At 42.8% G+C, this 21,070-nt stretch overlaps 1 protein-coding gene across 2 annotated transcripts in view; it reads left to right on the forward strand.

Moving 5' to 3' along the window:
• The window catches only part of C2 (complement C2), a 42,422-nt gene that overhangs the window by 10,997 nt on the left and 10,355 nt on the right, over positions 1–21,070 (forward strand). The window contains exons 2-4 of one of the 2 annotated variants that reach the window (XM_042938321.1): positions 19,840–19,919; positions 20,052–20,258; positions 20,867–21,052. In XM_042938321.1, the coding sequence (XP_042794255.1) occupies positions 19,874–19,919; positions 20,052–20,258; positions 20,867–21,052 (439 nt within the window). In that variant the 5' untranslated portion in view covers positions 19,840–19,873. Of the gene's footprint in view, positions 1–19,601; positions 19,920–20,051; positions 20,259–20,866; positions 21,053–21,070 lie in introns of those variants that run through there. The other variant, XM_042938320.1, reaches the window with a different exon arrangement.

Below are 21,070 nucleotides of genomic sequence, written 5' to 3' on the forward strand. Positions count from 1 at the left end.
TACTATTGTGTTTTTTTTATTCTTTTTTTAAAGTTTATTTATTTAGAGAGAGACAGAGAGAGAGAGAGAGAGAGAGAGAGAGAGAGAGAGCGGGGGAGTGGCAGAGAGAGAGGGAGAGAATCCCAAGCAGGCTCCACACTGTCAGTGCTAAATCCGATGTGGGGCTCGAACTTACAAACCGTGAAATCATGACCTGGGCCGAAATCAAGAGCTGTATGCTTAACTGACTGAGCCACCCAGCCGCCCCTTGTTTTTTGTTTTTTTAAGTTTTGTTTTGTTTTGTTTTGGAGAGAAACAGAGACAGCAAAAGTGGGGGAGGGGCAGAGAGAGAGGGAGAGAGAGAGAATCCCAAATAGCCTCTGTGCTGCCAGCACAGAGCCCATGTGGGGCTTGAACTCACGAAACCGTGAGATCATGACCTGAGCCAAAACCAAGAGTCGCTTAACTGACTGAGCCACCCACACGCCCCATACTATTGTTTTCAATACTTACGTACCTACGATAAAGTTGAATTTATAAATTAGGTACAGGAAGAGATGAAAAAGAATAACCAAGTAAAACAGAAAAATTATAACAATATACTGTAATAAAAGTTGTATGAATGTGATCTCTCCCAAAATGTCTTATTGTACTGTACTCAAACTCTTCTTTATTATTATTTTTAATGTTTATTTATTCTTGAGAGAGAGCACGCGTGCGCGTGAGCCAGTGGGGGAGGGACAGAGAGAGAGAGAGGGAGACACAGAATCTGAAGCAGGCTCCAGGCTCTGAGCTGTCAGCACAGAGCCTGACGCAAGGCTTGAACCCATGAGCTGTGAGAACATGACCCGAGCCGAAGTCGGACACTCAACTGACTGAGCCACCCAGGCACCCCATACTCAAACTCTTCTTATGGTGATGTGAGATGATAAATTGCCTGTGATGAGATAAAAGGAGGTGAATGACAGGCATTAGGTCCTGTTGATCTATCAGAAGGAGGATCATCTGGTTTCAGACGGAGGTTGACTGTGGGTGAGTGCAGCTGCAGTAAGGGGGGTACTGCTATGCGTCTACAAGGGATGGGCTCTTCACATATTCAACTCCCCTGCCTGATGCTGAATAGGTTCTGAAGCAATTGTACCAATTTACACTACCAAACAGCACTGGCACTGCTGCTGCTTGTGAAAAGGTCACTAAAGGCTTCCTGATTTTCAGTGCTCCCCTCACTTAAGCCTTCCGCAGCCAGTGGCACATTTGACCATGCTTGTTTGATACATTGTCTTCCTTCGGTTTCTGACACCTCTTTCTTTGGGTTCCCTTCCTTCTACAACCTCAGCCTCCTCTGCAACCCCTCGCTCTTCTTCCTTTGTCCATCTTTTTACTATTGGGGTCCTTGGCCTTTATCTTGTTCTCCCTGGGTGATACCTTGTGCTTTTTTTTTTTTTTAATTTTTTTTTAATGTTTATTTATTTTTGAGACAGAGAGAGACACAGCATGAGCAGGGAAGGGGCAGAGAGAGAGGGAGACACAGAATGTGAAGCAGGCTCCAGGCTCTGAGCTGTCAGCACAGAGCCCCACGTGGGGCTCAAACTCACGAACTGTGAGATTGTGACCTGAGCCGAAGTCGGACGCTTAACCGACTGAGCCACCCAGGCGCCCGATATCTTGTGCTTTTAAGAGGTCGGTTACCACCTTGATGACTCTGTGATGGTTAGTTGTATGCGTCAACTTGGGTGGGCCACAGTATCCAATTGTTTAGTCAAACACTAATCTGGATATTTCTGTGAAGATATTTTGTAAATATGATTAACATCTACACTCAGTTGACTCTGAGTAAAGGAGATTATCCTTGAAAATGTGGGTGGACGTCAACTAATCAGTTGAAGGCCTTAGGAGCAAAAAAACCAAGGTTTCCCAGAGAAGGAATTCTGCTTCGAGACTATAACGTAAAAATCCTGCTTCAGTTTCCAGCCTGCCAGCCTGGTCTACAAATTCCAACTCAAGACCACAACATCAATTCTTCCCTGAGTTTCCAGCCTGCTGGCCTGCCTTATGGATTTTGGACTCAGCAGTCCCCATAATTGCATGAACCATTTCCTTAAAATAAGTCTCTATGTATTTATGTTTCTGCTGCTCTGGAGAACCTGGACTGATACAGATTCTCATGTTTCTGTCTCCCACCAGACCTGCCTCCTGTTTCCAGTCTAGAATATCTATTTCCTCCCGAGTGTTCTAAAGGTACTTAAAACACGGTGTGTCCTGGATAGAATCTGTTCTCTTTCTCCCCAAACCCATTTCTTCTCCTATAGGTGTCACCATCCATCTTATCAGCCAAGCTAAAACCTGGGATTCAGTATGGACTTCTCTTTGTACTTCATCCCTCATATATAGTTAGCCACCAAATCCTTTCCCCATCCATTTAATAAGTATGTAAGTTTCTATGTCCCAATGGTGAGCTAGTGCTGGTGGTTCAAAGGAGAGTAAGACACATTTGCTGAAACCCTTGTTAATGGGAATATAAAATGGGACAGCCACTATGAAAACAGTACGGTGTTTCCTCAAAAAAATTAAAAATAGAATTACTGGGGCACCTGGGTGGCTCAATTGATTAAGTGGCTGACTCTTGAATTTCAGCTCAGGTCATAATCATGCGGTTTGTGAGTTTGAACCCTGCAATGGGCTCTGCACTTACAGTGGCAGAGCCTGCTTGGGATTCTCTCTCCTCCTCTTTCTTTGCCCCTCCCTTGCTCTCTCTCTCTCTCTCTCTCTCTCTCAAAAATAAGATAAAAATAAAAATAGAATTACCATGTGATTCAGAAACTCTGGGTATACAGCCAAAAGAATTGAAAGCAGAGAGATAGTAGTACATCCATATTCACAGCAACATTACTCACAGTAGCTAAAAACAACCCAAATGCCCATCACCAGATGACTGGATAAGCAAAATGTGGGTACACATACAATAGACTATTAGTCTTAAAAAGGATGGAAATTCTGACACAGGCTACAACATGGATGAACTTAAGGACCCTGTGCTAAGGGAAATTAGCCAGACGCAGAAGGACAAATACTGTATGATTCCATTTATATGAGATACTTAGAGCAGTAAAAATTATAGAGACAGAAAAAGCAGGGTACCAGGGGGATACCAGATACCAGGGCTGGGGGGGGGGGGCGGGGAACAAGGAGTTAGTGTTTAATGGGTATAGAGTTTCAGTTTTACAAGATGAAATGAATTATGGAGATGGATGGTGGTGATGATGCATGACGTTATAAATGTATTTAATGCCACTGAATTGTACACTTGAAAATGGTTAAGATGGTAAATGTTATGTGTATTTTACTGCTTAAAAAAAACTTCTAAAGAAATGAGAAATAAATTGATTTAGTAGTGAATAATCATTTTAATACAGAAAATTGTCCTGTCAAACAATAATTCTTGAAAAAGAAACCTATCTCTTTAGTAGCTAAAAACCTGTATCTGTTTATTGGACCCATTTTGCTTCTCTTGTTGGTTTCCCAGGAAGCTAAAACCTCTCTAAGATTTCACTGCCCTTTAAATTGAATAATAAAATGTTAATTTGTAAAAAACCAAAAAGACATTTCCTACCCTCAAAAAGACTACGGTTAATAAACAGGCAGTCAGAGTATGCTGGGGTAAGTGCAGAGATGCAGGCAGCTGGGTGTCCATGGAGCTCAGCGGAGAGCGCAGAGGCGCCTCCGGGGCCTTCTCCTCACTTGTCCTGGCTCTTCTTCCCCACTTCTCTGCTTCTGTTTAGGCCCTTGTCTCTTGCAAGGATTATAAATGTCTCCTAACTGGCCTTCCAATTCACCATCTATACTGTTTCCAGAATAATATTTTTGAAATACAGATGAAATCCTATCACTTCCTTTATCTAAAATGCCATAGAACTAATTGCCTTACAGGGTACCAACCTGGCTCCTGCATAGGGCATGCTCTCCTCCACGGTCTCATCTTACTGTGGCCTCCCCTTCCCTCTCTCACCCTAAAACTTCCTAAACGTCCTGCAGTTCCCTAACTGTACTCTGGGGTTCCAGACTCCAACCGGTTACTCACGCAGATCGCTTTGCCTGGACTGCCCTCTCTCTTCCTTGTTGGGTAGTTGAATATATTCATCTTTAAAAATTTTTTAAAAATATTTATTTATTTTTGAGAGACAGAGCACAAGTGGGGGAGGGACAGAGAGAGAAGGAGACACAGAATCCGAAGCAGGCTCCAGGCTCTGAACTGTCAGCACAGAGCCCAACACGGGGCTCGAACCCACAAACTGTGAGATCATGACCTGAGCCAAAGTTGGATGCTCAACTGACTGAGCCATCCAGGCCCCCCTGAATATATTCATCTTTTAAAGCTTATCTCCAGTTTCTCTAAGAAACTTTTCTGAACCTCTGAGAGATCTGATACCTTCCTCTTTGCCTGTCTGTGAACTTCAGATGCACTCTTATCTCAGCTTGTATCAGTCATAATGGCTAAATAATGCTGCAGTAACAAAGACCACCACAATCTCAGTAGCTTAACACAAAAGTTTTGTTACTCATTCATGTTACCTTTTGGGCCAGTGGGGTGGGGTTAGGGGGCCTCTGATCACTGTAATCACTTGGGGATCCAGGCTAAAGAAGGCTCCACCCAAAGAAGGCGCTTCAGTATCTCCGGTTGCATTGGCAATTAGCACTCCTGTCTGGAAAGAACAACACACAAGGCTTATGCTCACATTTCACTGGGGAGAGCAAGCTATTTGGCTATGCTTAACTTCAAGAGTGCTGAGAAATTCAATCCTACCATGTGCTTGGAAGAAGGCAGAAAATAGGAAAATTGGTGAACAGCCTTAATGACTACCACAGCTTGGTGCAGTGCTTACCTGCTTCCTTCTCTCCTACTGGACACTGGGGATCCCAAGCGTGTCACAGGGTCCCTGCCCTTGACCAGTTGGTGTTCCAGTAATGGGGAGAGACCAGTAAACCAATGGATTGTAATTCTCTGTGTTAATGTTACACAGGTTTGACCTGGTGTGTTGGTTGAGGAAAGCCAGTGAAAGGAGAGCAATGGATTATGGGAGAGGTGAACGGGGAAAGGGACAATTTTTGTGACCCTGAAAGCAGAGGCTGAGATGTAGGTGTAGGCAGTTAATTTAGGTGATTCCAGAAAGCAGAAGTGAGGCAGTGTGATATCATGAAGAAGGAAAAGCCAATTTAGGGGATAATAGCGAAGTTACTGTTGTGTGAGATGGAAATTTGATTCCACTGGAACTTTCTGAAGAGAGAAACAGAATGTCTCTGGAAATTGCCCACTGGAAGGACAGGGGACAGGAGCATTTAGCCACCAGTTCTCTGATTGATTGCAGGTTGGCTCTGGGGCATTATTTTCCCTGCCTTTCCCATTTGTGCTTGCCCACTGGGCACTGAGGCCCTGGAAAAGGCCCAGGTTGGGATGATTTAGCACAAGGTGAGTCTGAGCTCCAAAGATCTGTCCACATCAGCCATAGCTGAAATCAGAGAGGGGCAGAGAAGATACAGGATCCAGGAAGTGGCTGCTACAGGGGCCTAATGTTTATTGAATTAGTGCTTCCTGTCAGTTGCTATGCTAGGTGCTAATTTATGTAACTTACCCTCATTTAATACAGCAACCTTATGAAGTAGGTTTTGTGGTAATGTATAGAAAGATGGTAGCATGTCATCTGAGCAAGTATAATAGGTGCTCTGACAGGGTGGCTCTACCTTCATTTGGTCATTTCAAAAAGGTCTATCTCAGAAATGGGATTTTAAAAATGCAGATATGACTGGGCTGCAAAGAACTGACTCATGGCTAATAACACTCATGAAAGACTAATGTATGAATGGCTCATTTATTAATTTCAGTGGTAGGTGTAACTTGCAAGATGATTCAATGTGTTCCCCGAGCTTTATTATTTATTTATTTTTGATATTTTTGACAGTGCTTATTGTGGCAGGGTCTTTGTATCTTATCTAGTCTTTTTATTTGTTTGATCTGAGTGGTCAAAGGGGGTTAAATTTTTTTATATTTTAACTTTGTAGTATGGAAACTTTCAAACCTACACAAAAGCAGGTAGAATAACCTGCAGATAACTCAGCTTTAATCATTTTTGACAGTTTTCCAGCCTTGCTTCATCTGGCCTTCCCCTTCCACTGGAGGATTTTAAAGCAAATGCCAGACTTCGTATCAGTCCATCTGTATATACCACTGTTTGTATACTTAACATCAAAAGAATTTTAAGACAATATCACCCCAATGATCATACCTAACAAAATGAACCATAATCCATAATATCATCTGCTATGGCCTCTCTATGTTCAAATTTTCCTGAGTCTCAGAAATGTCCTTTCACAGTTGATTTGTTAGAATCAGGATCTAAGCAAGGGTCACACATTGCATTTGGGTGATATGACCCTTAATTCTTTCAGTCTATAACAGTTTTCTTCCATCTTTTCATGACAGTTATTTGTAAAGAATCCAGATCCTTTGTTCTGTTATTCCATATACTCTAAAATGTGGAATAAAATTCTAATTCAGAGAACAATTAAACATTTTATAAAAAATGTTCAAAAGAGGCATTTCATTTGTGAGAGGCCGAAAAGTGGAAAGAAATGTTTTAAGGGAACTAAAAGACTTGAGCTTTTACATAAAAAATTTATAATGAAATTATGTTTTAAAATTAAATTTTGGGGAGAGGGTGGGAAATGGCTAGAAAGGGCACAAGAGAAACTTGTGGGGTGGGAAATGTTCCATATCTTTTTTTCCTTAATGTTTATTTATTTTTGAGAGAGAGTGAGAGAGAGCACAAGCAGGAGAGGGGCAGAGAATCCAAAGTTGGGCTCTGTGCTGACAGCAGCGAGCCTGATGGGGGCTCAAATTCAGGAACTGCAAGATCATGACCTGAGCCAAAATTGGACACTCAACTGACTGAGCCACTCGGGCGCCTCAGTTCCATATCTTGATATGAGTTGTGGTTACTCGAGTGACGATCCGTGTAAAAAGTCAATAAGTTGTACACATAAGACTGTGCACTTTATGTGTGTTATATCTCAATAAAGAAAAGATAATGCAAGTAGTGTGTCAAAGGTGAAGAGTCACATGTTATTAAAAATAGATTTGATCATTTCATGTAGGTTTTCCAATTTGCTAACATGGTTGCTCACAGTACTTACTTACAATCCTTTTTATTTCTGTAGAATCAGGAATAACGTCCCCAATTTCATTTCTGATTCTAGTAATTTGTGTCTTCCCTTTTTTTCTTAGTCTGGCTAGCTAAAGGCTGTCAATTTTGTTGATCTTTTCAAAAGAACAACTTTTGGTTTCATCGATTTTCTCTATTGTTTTTCTAGTTTCTATTTTATTTATCTCTGCTCTGATCTTTATTACTTCCTTCCTTCTGCTAGCTTTGGGTTTAGTTTGTCCTTTTTCTAGTTCCTTTAGCTGTAAATGCAGGTTGTTGATTTGAGAACTTGTTTTTTAAATGTAAGTGTTTATACATTTCCCTCTTACTACTGCTTTTGCTGCATCCCATAAGTTTTGGTATGTTGTGTCTTCATTTTCATCCATCTTTAAGTATTTTCTAATTTCCCTTGTGATTTCTTCTTTGATCCATTGGTTGTTTAAAAGTGTGTTGTTCAGTTTCCACAAAGTTATGAGTTTTCCAGTTTTACTTTTGTTGTTGGTTGCTAACTTCATCCTATTGTGATTGGAGAAGATACTGTGTGTGGTATCTACCTTTGGAATCTATTGAGATATAATTTATGGCCTAACACATGGTGTATCCTGGAAAATGTCCCATGTGCACTGGAGAAGGGTGTGTGCGCTGTTGCTGTTGGGTAGTGTTCTGTACATCGTGTCTGTTAGATCTAGTTGGCTTGTTGTGTTGTTTAAGTCCTTTATGTTCTCACTCACTTTTTGTCTGGTTGTTCTGTTTATTATTAAGAATCGGTTATTGACATCTCCTGCTGTGACTGTAGACCTGCCTTTCTCCCTTCAATTTTGACGCTTTTTGCTTCATATATTTTGTTGGTCTGTAATTAGGTGTGTAAATGTTCTGATTGTTGTATGTCCTTGCTGTATCGAACCTTGTATTTATGTGTAATGTCCTTCTTTGTCTCTTGTAAACTTTTTAAATTTAGCTTTTTATTTTTAAAATAGTCTTAAAGATTTTTTAATGTTTGTTTGTTTATTTATTTATTTATTTATTTATTTATTTTTGAGAGCGAGCACAAGCAGGGGAGGAGCAGAGAGGGGGGAGACAGAGAATCCAAAGCAGGCTCCACGCTGTCAGTACAAAGCCTGACATGGGGCTTAAACCCAAGAACTGTGAGATCATGACTTGAGCTGAAGTTGGACCCTCAACTGACTGAGCCACCAAGGCGGCCAAACATTTTTTTAAGGTTTACTTATTTATTTTGAGAGAGAGAGCAAGTGGGGGAGGGTCAGAGAGAGAGGGAGAGAGAGAGAATCCCAAGCAGACTGCAACTGTCAGCTCAGAGCCCGATGTGGGGCTTGATGTGGGGCTTGAACTCACAAACCACTGTGAGGTCATGACCTGAGCCGAAATCAAGGGTCAGACACTTAACCAGTTGAGCCACCCAGGTGCCCCTGTATTTTTTTAAATCCAGTCTGCCAGTCTCTGTATTTTGATTGGTGAGTTTAACCCATTTACATTTAAGGTAATTACTGATAAGGAGGGACTTCTGTCATTTTGCTATTTTTCTTTTTTTTTAAGTTTTTTTTTTTAAGTTTATTTATTTATTTTGAGAGAGAGAGAGCACAAGCAGGGAGGGGAAGAGAGCGAGGAAGAGAGAATCCCAAGCAGGCTCCACACTGTCAACATGGATCTGGATGTGGTGCTTGAACTCACGAACCATGAGATCATGACCTCAGCCGAAACCGAGAATTGACCTCTTAACTGACTGAGTCACCCAGGTATCCCTTGCTTTTTCTTATCTGTATGCCTTATAACTTTTTTTGTCCTTCATTTCTTGCATTACTGTCTTCTTTTGTGTTTAGTTGAAACATTTTAAATTACTTTATTTCCTCTTATGTATATTTTAGAGTTATTTTCTTTGTGGTTACCATGGGATTACTTAAAAAATTTTTTTTTACATTTACTTATTTTTGAGAGACAGAGCACAAGTGGGGAGGGGCTGAGAGAGAATGAGACACAGAATCTGAAGCAGGCTCCAGGCTCTGAGCTGTCAGCACAGAGCCTGACGCAGGGCTCAAACTCATAAACCGCAAGATCATAAACTGAGCTGAAGTCGGATGCCCAACTGACTGAGCCTCCCAGGCACCCCAGCATGGGGATACTTTTAATACCCTAAAGTTATAACACTAATTTGAATTTATACCAGCTTAATTTCAATAACATACAGACTGCTCCCTTATGACTCTGTTCCAACTCCTTTTGGTTGGTGATGTCAAAATACTATATGGATGTATTTATTACCACTGAACTGTAACTTAAAGATGATTAAGATGGTAAATTTTGTTATGTACATTTTACCACAGTAAAAATTTTTAAAAATAGATATTGCTAATTTTTTAAAAAGTGGGATAATTGGAGGCATCACAATCCCAGACTTCAAGCTATACTACAAAGCTGTAATCATCAAGACAGTATGGTACTGGCACAAGAACAGACACTCAGATCAATGTAACAGAATAGAGAATCCAGAAATGGACCCACAAACGTATGGCCAACTCATCTTTGACAAAGCAGGAAAGAATGTCCAATGGAATAAAGACAGTCTCTTCAGCAAGTGGGGCTGGGAAAACTGGACAGCGACATGCAGAAGAATGAACCTGGACCACTTTCTTACACCATACACAAAAATAAACTCAAAAAGGATGAAAAACCTCAATGTAAGACAGGAAGCCATCAAAATCCTTGAGGAAAAGCAGGCAAAAACCTCTTTGATCTTGCCTACAGCAACTTGTTACTCAACACATCTCCAGAGGCAAGGGAAACAAAAGCAAAAATGAACTGCTGGGACCCCATCAAAATAAATATTCATCAAAATATTCATATTTCATCAAAATAAATATTCATCAAAATAAAAAGCTTCTGCACAGCAAAGGAAACAATCAGCAAAACTAAAAGACAGCCGACAGAATGGGAGAAGATATTTGCAAATGACATATCAGATAAAGGGTTAGTATCCAAAATTGATAAAGAACTTATCAAACTCAACACCCAAAAAACAAATAATCCAGTGAAGAAATGGGTGAAAGACATGAATAGACACTTCTCCAAAGAAGACATCCAGATGGCCAACCGACACATGAAAACATGCTCAACATCACTCATCATCAGGGAAATACAAATCAAAACCACAATGAGATACCACCTGACACCTGTCAGAATGGCTAACATTAACAACTCAAGCAACAACAGATGTTGGCGAGGATGCGGAGAAAGAGGATATCTTTTGCATTGTTGGTGGCAATGCAAGCTGTTGCATCCACTCTGGAAAACAGTATGGAGGTTCCTCAAAAAATTAAAAATAGAACTACCCTACGACCCAGCAATTGCACTACTAGGCATTTATCCACGGGATACAGGTGTGCTGTTTCAAAGGGACACATGCACCCCCATGTTTATAGCAGCACTATAAACAATAGCCAAAGTATGGAAAGAGCCCACATGTCCATCAATGGATGAATGGATAAAGAAGATGTGGTATATACATACAATGGAGTATTACTCGGCAATCAAAAAGAATGAAATCTTGCCATTTGCAACTATGCGGGTGGAACTGGAGGGTATTATGCTAAGTGAAATTAGTCAGTCAGAGAAAGACAAAAATCATATAACTTCACTCATATGAGGACTTTAAGACACAGAAAAGATGAACATAAGGGAAGGGAAACAAAAATAATACAAAAACGGAGGGGGACAAAACAGAAGAGACTCATAAATATGGAGAAGAAACTGAGGGTTGCTGGAGGGGTTGTGGGATGGGGGATGGGCTAAATATGTAAGGGGCATTAAGGAATCTACTCCTGAAATCATTGTTTCACTATATGCTAACTAATTCACTATATGCTAACTAACTGATGTAAATTTAAAAATAAAAAAATAAAAAAATAAAAAGTGGGATAATTGTATTATTGTTCCATTCTCAAAAAAAGGAGTACTTATCTTGTAGAGATGCATACCTATGTATAGTAACAGGTGAAATGTAATATAATGTCTTGGGTTTGTTTAAAAGTAATCCCAGAAGGAGTGGGTGGGTCTACAGATTGTCCATATATTGCTGATTGTTGAAGCTGGGTGATAGGTACATGGAGGTTCATCATATTATTCTCTTTTCTTTTTCTTTCTCTTTTATTTTGTAAAACTTCAGTCTGCAGAGAGGATGCATAAGGGTCTCCTGTTAGTAATACAGCAAGGTGGCTCTTTTGGTGTATTGGAACATTTAGGTAGATATTCAAATCACTTTTTCCTGTAAAATGACTTTTTTTTTATACTGGGAACAAGACTGAGGATGCAAAGAGGTGCTGAGACTCCCCAGAGACCCTCTTCAAGAATCTTCCTGCCTGGTTCCAGAACGTTCTTCCATGGCTCCCTATTTTTCCCTTCATCTGTTTGAATATGTACCACATGTACCCAATAAAAAGTGCAAAGAGAAATGAAGGGGATTCCGTGATGAATAAATCTCTCTCCTTGCCCCACACCCTATTTTCCAGCCCCCAGTTCTCCCCAAAGACAAATCTTCCATCCAGTTTTTTGTGTACCTTTCCAGAGAAATTGTATACATGTAAGGAGCATATGTTGGAAAGAGAATAGGACTGGGAGGAGGTTCTGCTGAGGTATAATCTTGAGGCTGGGGTGTAACCATGAGCCTTGATGTTACTCATGGAGCTCGTTGTTTCATTAGACCCTCCCTTGTGTCCTTTCTCTGGGGAGGCTGAGGTGAGCACACAAAGAGCTAAAAGGCATATGCCCTGTGTGGGCCCTATAAGAATCTGGAGGACTGAGAGAGCTTCCTGAAGGATGAAGGATTGGAGGAGAATAGAGAAGGTGTCCCAGGAGATGGGATAGAAAGAGGCAAGCGTTCAGGAGATAGAGGACTTGGGGAGGTACAGTGTGAGGGGGTGGGTGGGGCACGGCCCTGGAGGGGGATTGAGGAATCTCAGAAGAGCCACTTCAGAGAAAGTATTAGGAAGAGGCGCTGAAGCATCGGCTATGAGTGTGGACTCAGGAGCCATGCTGCCTGGGTTTGAACCCTGGCTCTGCCACTTAGCACCTGTGTGAATCTGGGGCCAGTCGTTTAACCATTTCTGTGCCTCAGCTTCCTCATCTGTAAAGTGGGGATGACAACAGAATCTGGGTCATAGGCTTTTTTGTGAGGGTTTAGTGAGCTTCTACATATAAAGGGTTTAGAATAGTGTCTAGCACATAATGGGTCCTGTTAATATGAAGTCTTCTCCAGAAGCAGCCCCCAAAGCAAGGATTCAAGGGCAAGTAGTGCATTTGAGAGGTGGTACCAGGAAACATGGGTAGGGGAGTGGGGCAGTGGGATAGGGAAGGAAAGGAGTCAATAAAAGACAAGCAAATTTACCATTGCAGATGAGTGGAGATTAGCCCCACTGAGGAACCCTGGAGTTGTGTAGAACAGCATAATTGTCCCATGGGGGCAGCGAGCCAGCTGGGATATTTATATGCCCATTTCTTTTTTTTTTTTTTTTAATTTTTTTCAACGTTTTTTATTTATTTTTGGGACAGAGAGAGACAGACAGAGCATGAACGGGGGAGGGGCAGAGAGAGGGAGACACAGAATCGGAAACAGGCTCCAGGCTCTGAGCCATCAGCCCAGAGCCCGACGCGGGGCTCAAACTCACGGACCGCGAGATCGTGACCTGGCTGAAGTCGGACGCTTAACTGACTGCGCCACCCAGGCGCCCCTATATGCCCATTTCTTGTAGTCACAGGTTGAGGGTGGCTTTCAGGGGGCCTTAGTTCTCTGGCATTCCCAGCTTTCTATACACAGGTGAAGCAGGACACCAGAGAAACCTTCAGGCAAAGAGCTGCTATTGGAAGTCAGTGTCCCTCCCCAATGGTGGGGCCCAAAGGATGTGAGTGAGGTAAGGACAGATCCCCTACAAATATAAAGAGGCATGTTGAGTAATATTGACTCCACAGCTAAAATCACCTGGTAGCTATGAATCAGGCCAAGTCAGCCTAGTTTCCAAAACTAGGGGGTGATCTGGAAATGAGAATTGGCACTACAGTCACCATGGAAGGTTGAGGGTGGTAGATCCTAAGATGTCAGTTAGATCCATGTTTAAGTGCCCAGACTGGACAAGGAATAGACTGTGGCCAAGAGAAGACACAACAGGGGCCCTGTCTGGTTTGCCAGCCTGTTTACTCTTTATAGGAAATTTTCAAGGAGCTCATAGTAAGGCATCTTGAAAGGACATCACATCATCATTTCTTATTTATTTATTTATTTATTTATTTATTTAGAGCATGCATGTGTGGGTGAGGGGGGAGAGAGAGAGAGAGAGGGAGAGAGGGAGAGATTGAATCTTAAGCAGGCTCTGCGCTCAGGGCAGAGCCCACCTGGGGGCTTGATGTCACAACCTGAGACTAAATCAAAAGTCTGACACTTAATTGACTGAGCCATCCAGGTGCCCCTGTCATTTCTTTTTATTTAACCTGTGATAGGAGATAAGTCACAGAGTATGGTGTGTTGCTTCCTTCCTTTAGAATTGGTTCCCTGGAAGTAAGTATTAGAAGCCTTGAATTGATGAGAAGAAATTTGGACAAGAGGGAAGACGCTGGCAGGAGTGGAGGGGCTGTCATTTTAAGCATTAGTTACCTCCTTCCTTCTATCTGGGGTGAAAACAGGTGCATTTGCCAGGCTTTTTAATGATGCAAAAAAAGGACTAGCCAGGATCACCTTCACCAAATGGGGATCTACTGAAAATCTACTTGGGAGTCTAAAGAAGGGAATAAAGATCTGATGTCTTCAGGTCCAGAGCCTCTCAGGTAATGGTCCTCCCACACTAGACTGGGCCTCATGGAGAACTGGAGCAGGGACCCAACTCCAGTGACCCACTTTTTTGTTCACCTTGATTTGCCACTAGGCTTTGTGGTGTTTCCACAAACAGTTTCCCATCATAGTTGACCTCCTCTGTTTTGCATGTTGTTGTCTCCTGAAATCCATTCTCTTCCAATATAGTATTAGAGTTCCAACTGTGCACATGGTAAGCAAACTAGAGACCACATTTCCAAGCCTGTCATATAACCAAGTTTTTGCCCACAGAATATAAGTGGAAGAGTTGGGTGAATTTCCATGACCTTACTTGTCCTCTATTTTTTTCTTTTTTTTTTTTTTAGGAGTATTTTTTTACTTTATTTATTTATTTTGAGAGAGAGAGAGTTCAAATGGGGGAGGGACAGAGAGACAGATGGAGAGAGAGAGAGAGAATCCCAAACAGACTCCTCACTGTCAGCATGGAGTCCAATGTGGGGCTCGAACTCTCAAACCACGAGATAATGACCTGAGCCAAAGTTGGACACTTAACTGACTGAGCCACCTCGGTGTCCCCCCTGCCCCCCATTTTTTATTTCATTCCACTTACTTGGGACTGGAAGACTTTGACCATGCAGACAAGGACAATTCTCAATGGTATGGCAGAGCCACCCGATGGAAGGAGCCTGAGATCCTGAGTGATACTGATGAGCAACAGTGCCCTGCCAGCCAAGGCCACCCTTGCCATATCAGCCCTGTCTGCTTACACTGAGGCTCTTATTTGGGAGAGATGTAAACTTCTACCTTATTTAAATCACTATATTTTGGGCTGTCTTTATGTATAGCAGTTTAGATTAGACCTTGATAAGCACATGTCTGTGGGTGGTGCCTTTGGCTCTCACATTGATTTCTGGCTAAGTGTATTAGTTAGAAACATGTTTGGCTGCTAAAACAAAGGCTAGAACAACAGTGGCTTACATGGGCTGAGCATAAGTGGTCCAGGGGAGTCATGGTAGGCCTGCAGGATTGGGGAGCAGAACTTCTTTAATTCTGTTTCTTTCTCACCATCAACATGTGACTTCCATCTTGTGGTCTAAGGTGGCTGTTTTGGCTTCTACCCATCTGTCTGCATTCCAGCCAGGAGGAAGGGGAGAAGAAAAAATGGAGGAGCACATCCTGTAAAAAAAAAAAAATGTTTATTTATTTTTGAGAGAAACACCAAGGAGGGGGGAAGTACAGAGAGAGAGGGCAACAGAGGATCCAAAGCCAGCTCTGTGCTGACAGCAGAGAGCCTGATGTGGGGCTCACAAACCATGAGATCATGACCCGAACTGAAGTTGGATGCTCAACTGACTGAGCCATCCAGTGTGCCCACACACCCCTTTCTTTAAGAGCATACTCCAGGGGTCCAGTGGAAAACTTGCAAGTTTTAATACTTAAGGAAGAAGGGATAATGGGTTCTGACACACTGCTAAGTTTATTTAACTTAACAAATGCTGAGAAAAAGTCACGAAAGAAAGACACCCTATTACTTAAAGGCAGCTATTACACATGAGCTGGGTGGATGTGTTAGTCTGCTCAGGTTCCATAACAAAATACTCTAGACTGAGTGGCTTAAACAGAAATATATTTTCTCACAGTTCCGGAGACTGGAAGCCTGAGACCAGGGTGTCAGCATAGTTGGTTTCTGGCGAGGACTCTCTTCCTGGCTTACAGACAGTCATCTTCATGTGGCCTTTCCTCTGTGACACATGGGGATGGGAAGGAAGTGTCTAAGATAGAGAGAGAGAGAGAGGGAGAGAGAGAGAGAAGGAGGGGGAGGAGGAAGAAGAGGAAGAGAGAAAGAGTGAGGGAGGGAGAGAGGGAGAGAGAGAAAGAAAGAGCACTCTGGTGTCTCTTCTTATAAAGACACTTGTCCCAGGGCACCTGGGTGGCTCAGTCGGTTAAGTGTCTGACTTCAGCTAAGGTCATGATCTCGTGGTTTGTGAGTTTGAGCCTCACATCGGACTCTGTGCTGACAGCTCGGAGCCTGGAGCCTGCTTTGGATTCTGCGTTTCCCTCTGTCTTTGCCCTGCTCGTGCTCTGTCTCCCTCTCTCTCAAAAAATGAATAAACATTTAAAAAATTTTAAATAAAGACACTTATCCTATTGGATCAATGCTCCATATGGTCTCATAACCTTAATTCTCTTTATAGACCCTATCATCTTTAAATATAGTCATATTGGGGCTAGGGCTTCAGGATATGAATTTTGGGTGACGTGATTCAGTTCATAGCAGTGGCCTAAGGAAGGTACCCCAAATTCAGGGACTAGGTATTCAGTCAAGGTGAGGGTTCATTATGTTCTGATAACTAACAGCTCCCAAATTTCACTTGCCTTAGTGGTTTGCAAAATGTGGCCATAAATCTCTCCTATTCTAGTGTGTATGCCTCTTTGCAATATGACTTTGCTATTCTTCTCATCATGAGGTAAAGTTTCCCCCACCCTTACTGGCCCTGTGATTTGCTGTCACCAGTAGAACATGGTGGAAGTGACGTTGTGTGACTTCTGAAGATAGGCCTCAAGAGACTGTACAGCTTTCACTTTGGATCTCTTGGAATGCTTTCCTGAGACTGCTTATGCTCTGCAAGGCTAAGGATGAAAGACCATGGGAGAGAGAGAACTCTGGGTGTCCAACTGTTCTTGCTGAACTCAGCCGTCACTGCATGATGTGAGTCCAGGCAACAGCAGCAGCAGAAGCACCGGGCCAACCCACAGAATCATGAGAAAGAAGAAATCATGTTTTTAAGCGCCTAAATTTTGGGTGATATCTGTTTTTTCCAACAGCAGTGGTAATGTAATAGATTAAAACAAAGATTTTTTTTTTTGCTCATATTATGTACATATCCTATGAGGGTCAGCAGAGGAGTGCTTTTGGTGTCAACTCAGGAACGTGAGCTGGTCTCCACCATCTTGAATGTTGCCATACAGGGGGAAAAAAGCACAGTGAGGACTGCACTGGCTCATAAAGCTACCATCTAGAAATGATACATGTCACTTACATTCATATTTCATTGGCCAATGCAAGTGGATAGGGAATTTCAATCCTGCTATGTGACTGAAGGAAGACAAAGCCAGAATCTTTGTGAACATCTCCCTTAAGAGAGTTTATTTCTCTGTTAACAATATGAGTAGTAGGGCAGGGCTGGTATGACATCAACACAGCGTCAGGGACCCAGGCTTCTCTGTCTGCTTGCTCTGCCATCCTCTGGATGTTGTGCTTCAATCACCATCAGATTGATATGTTATTTTATTTTTGTTTTCTTTTAAAGTTCATTTATTTATTTTGAGAGTGGGGGAGGGGATCCCAAGCAGGCTTTGCATTGTCAGCACAGAGACTGATGCGGGGCTCAATCCCATGAACTACAGGATGATGACTTGAGCCGAGATCAAGAGTCAGGCACTCAACAGACTGAACCACCCAGCGCTCCTACCATCAGGTGTATATTTTAGCCTATGGAAAGGGGAGGATACTCCCCTTTTATTTTAGGGGCATAACTTGGAAGTAACATGTATCAGTTCTGCTCAATTCCTATTGGCCAGAACCAGGTCACCAGTTACCTAGCTGCCGGGGTAGCTGGGAAATGTAGTCTTTGGCTAAGTGACTATGTGTCTTGCTAAACATCTTACTGTAGAAGGAGGGAAAGAGAACAGATACTGGGTGCCAGGGAAGCACCAGCAGCTGTGCCACAGCAGCAGCTTTGGGACCCCCAACACCGAGGATATCATGGTCTTCCTGCATTCAGTCAGTTTTGTCCAAGTGTGAGCCCTATTTTGCATATGTGTTTGGAAGAAGTTATTTGTGTGTATGTATGTATATATGGATATATATATAATTTTAAATTCTAGTTAACATATAGTGTAATAATGATTTCAGGAAATAGAATAAATAAAATTTAGTGATTCGTCACTCGCATGTAACACCCAGTACTCATCCCAACAAGTGTCCTTCCTTAATGCCCATTACCCTATTAGCCTATCCACCCACCCAACACCCCTCCAGCAACCCTCAGTTTGTCCTCTGTAAGAGTCTCTTATGGTTTGCCTCCCTCTCTGTTTTTATATTATTTTTGCTTCCCTTCCCCTATGTTCGTCTGTTTTGTTTCTTAAATTCCACATATGAGTGAAATCATATAGTATTTGTCTTTCTCTGACTGACTTATTTTGCTTCGCATAATACCCTCCAGTTCCATCCACATAGTTGCAAATGGCAAGATTTCATTCTTTTTGATTGCTGTGTAATACTCCATTGTGTATATATACCACATCTTCTTTATCCATTCGTCCATCGATGGACATTTGGGCTCTTTCCATACTTTGGCTATTGTCAATAGCACTGCTATAGACATTGGGGGTGCATGTGCCCCTTCGAATCAGCATTTTTGGATCCTTTCGGTAAATATTCAGTAGAGCAATTGCTGGGTTATAGGGTAGTTCTATTTTTATTTAAGAAGTTATTTGTAAATCAAAAGAGTTTTCACAAACTTAAATGATTACTTCAGAGATGTTTCACATCTATCTGTTTATTTATTTATTTTAAGAGAGAGTGAGCATGTGGTTGCATACGTGTGAGTGAGGGAGGGGCGGGGGGTGGGAGAGAGAAAGAGAGAGGATACCAAACAGGCTTCATGCTCAGTGCAGAGCCCTACTCGGGCTTGATCCCATCACTCAGATCATGACCTGAGCTGAAATCAAGAGTCAGACACTCAACAACTGAGCCACTCAGGTGCTCCATTTCATCCTAATTTTTTTATTTAAAATTTTTACTTATTTATTTATTATTATTATTTTTTTGATGTTTATTTTTTGAGAGAGAGAGAGCCCATGTGAATGAGTAGGGGAGGGGCAGAGAGAGAGGGAGAGAGAGGATTTGAAGCAGTCTCTGTGTTAACAGCAGAGAGCCCAATACAGGGCTTGAACTCATGAACTGTGAGATCATGACCTGAGCCGAAGTCAGACGCTTAACCAACTGAGCCACGCAGGCGCCCCTCATCTTTATTTTTAATTGATCTTATTTATTCATATCCCACATTGTTTGACAAAGTATTAAAGAGACTTCTGTGGATAGGGGGGTAACATGTTAGCTTAGAGTTTGTTTCCTTCCGGCATTTCATACAACTACAGTGTGTAATTTAAAGACATATCCAAAATCCCCAAATACCTTTGTTCCTTTGGGTAACCAATCCCAGACTTATTTATTTTATGAGTGGGAATTTTTTCTACTGGACTTCCCGTAGAAGTGTTTTACACATCTTGCAGTCTCCAAAACTAAGCATTGATTTCATTTTTACCTGCAGATTTCACTCTAGAGGTTGCAAGGAAGAACAAGATTGTGATTCTTCCAATTTATCAAGACTGTCTGAGAAAATTAGCCTCCATTCCTTGGAGATTTATGTTCAAGAACACAGTGCTGTCCCAGGCTCTCAGGAAATAAAGTCCACTTGGACACCCAAGAGAAAACTGAAACTTTACTTAAATAAACAATTTTGCAATATCTTGGATGGTTTGTGGGTTTGCGTGCTTGAGACGACGCATGCAAGAGCATGTGTGTGTGTGCGTGTGTGTGTGTGAGGGGTGTGCAGGCTGAGAGCGGTAGGAAAAGCTTATGGTGCAGATCAACTGACTAGGATATGTGGGGATTAGGGAGATGGGCAAGGGCTTCACCCTCTCAGCTCAGTCTCCAATCCCTGATTTTTTTTCCATGCTAAGAGCACATCCCCCTTGCCACTCCCTAGTTGTCCTTCTCTGGCAGCAAATAAAGCAGCTGCTGAGCCAGCTCTGGGTTTCGGGAAGTCAGATGACCTTTTCCCTCTGCAGGCTCTCTGCCTCTCTCTGCCTCAAGGTGGACACCATGGACCCACTGATGGCTTTCCTTTGCCTGTTGTCCCTGTACCCAGGTAGGAGCAGGGGAGGGGAATTCTGGGGTCCCTGTGCTGCCCAGGTTGAGTTCCCACTTGTAAATGGACAATCTCTCTTGCTTTCCTTTTCTCATCTTTTCTCCATTTCTGTGTTGTGTCCCACACTCACAGGCTTGGCTGCAGCCACCCCCTCTTGCCCTCAGAACGTGAATATCTCCGGTGGCACTTTCACCCTCAGCCATGGCTGGGCCCCTGGGAGTGTCCTCACCTACTCCTGTCCCGTGGGCCGCTACCCAGTCCCAGCATCGCGGCTGTGCAAGAGCAACGGACGGTGGCAGACCCTGAGATCCACCCAGCTGACAAAGGCAGTCTGCAAACGTGAGGCTCTCTGTGGGTCTTGCTTAGGGTGCCCACCAGTGGCTTCTCCAGATCTTCCATTTAAGAGTTGCTCAGGGTGGGGCTTACCCTGACTAGGTGATGTGCAGGGATGGCCGGGATGCTTTTCCATGGGGCTTTTCAACATAGTGGGAAAATGCCCATTGTCCATAGCAAGGCGTTAGAGGAAGGCTTTGATGGAGATTGTGGGGTACTAAAGCCGGATTTTTTAAACACTTGGGATGATTTTTTTTTTAATATTTAACAATTGACTGCATAGTCCCAATCATTCAGAATATGTGCCGGAGTCCCTTGTCGTGCCAGGTGTTACGCCTTTGGTTGTCCACTTGTGGGACATCTGAGGACCTCAGGGGAGAGGCTGGGATGACCATGCCCTCAGAGGGCTGAGAGAAGTGGTTATTTATCAATCTATTAGGTTGAACTGTGTGAAATTGCCAAAATTCAACCAACTGCCACAAGCAGCGATTTCACATACAACAACCCAATATTTTGACAACCAGTTGGCTATTCCCATGCACCCAAAATGAGCATCCCTCAGCCCAGGTGTTATCCATCCATGCCTATATTCTCATTCCCTTCTCTCCCTCCAGCTGTTCGCTGTCCAGGTCCTGTTTCCTTTGAGAATGGCATGTTCACCCCACGGCTCGGGTCTTACCCTGTGGGTGGCAACCTGAGCTTCGAGTGTGAGGACGGTTTCACACTGCGGGGCTCGCCTGTGCGCCAGTGTCGCCCCAATGGCATGTGGGATGGGGAGACAGCTGTGTGTGACAATGGTGGTGAGTGCCCTGACTGAT

Source organism: Panthera leo, chromosome B2 (assembly GCF_018350215.1).
Source record: "Panthera leo isolate Ple1 chromosome B2, P.leo_Ple1_pat1.1, whole genome shotgun sequence".
Taxonomy (NCBI): domain Eukaryota; kingdom Metazoa; phylum Chordata; class Mammalia; order Carnivora; family Felidae; genus Panthera; species Panthera leo.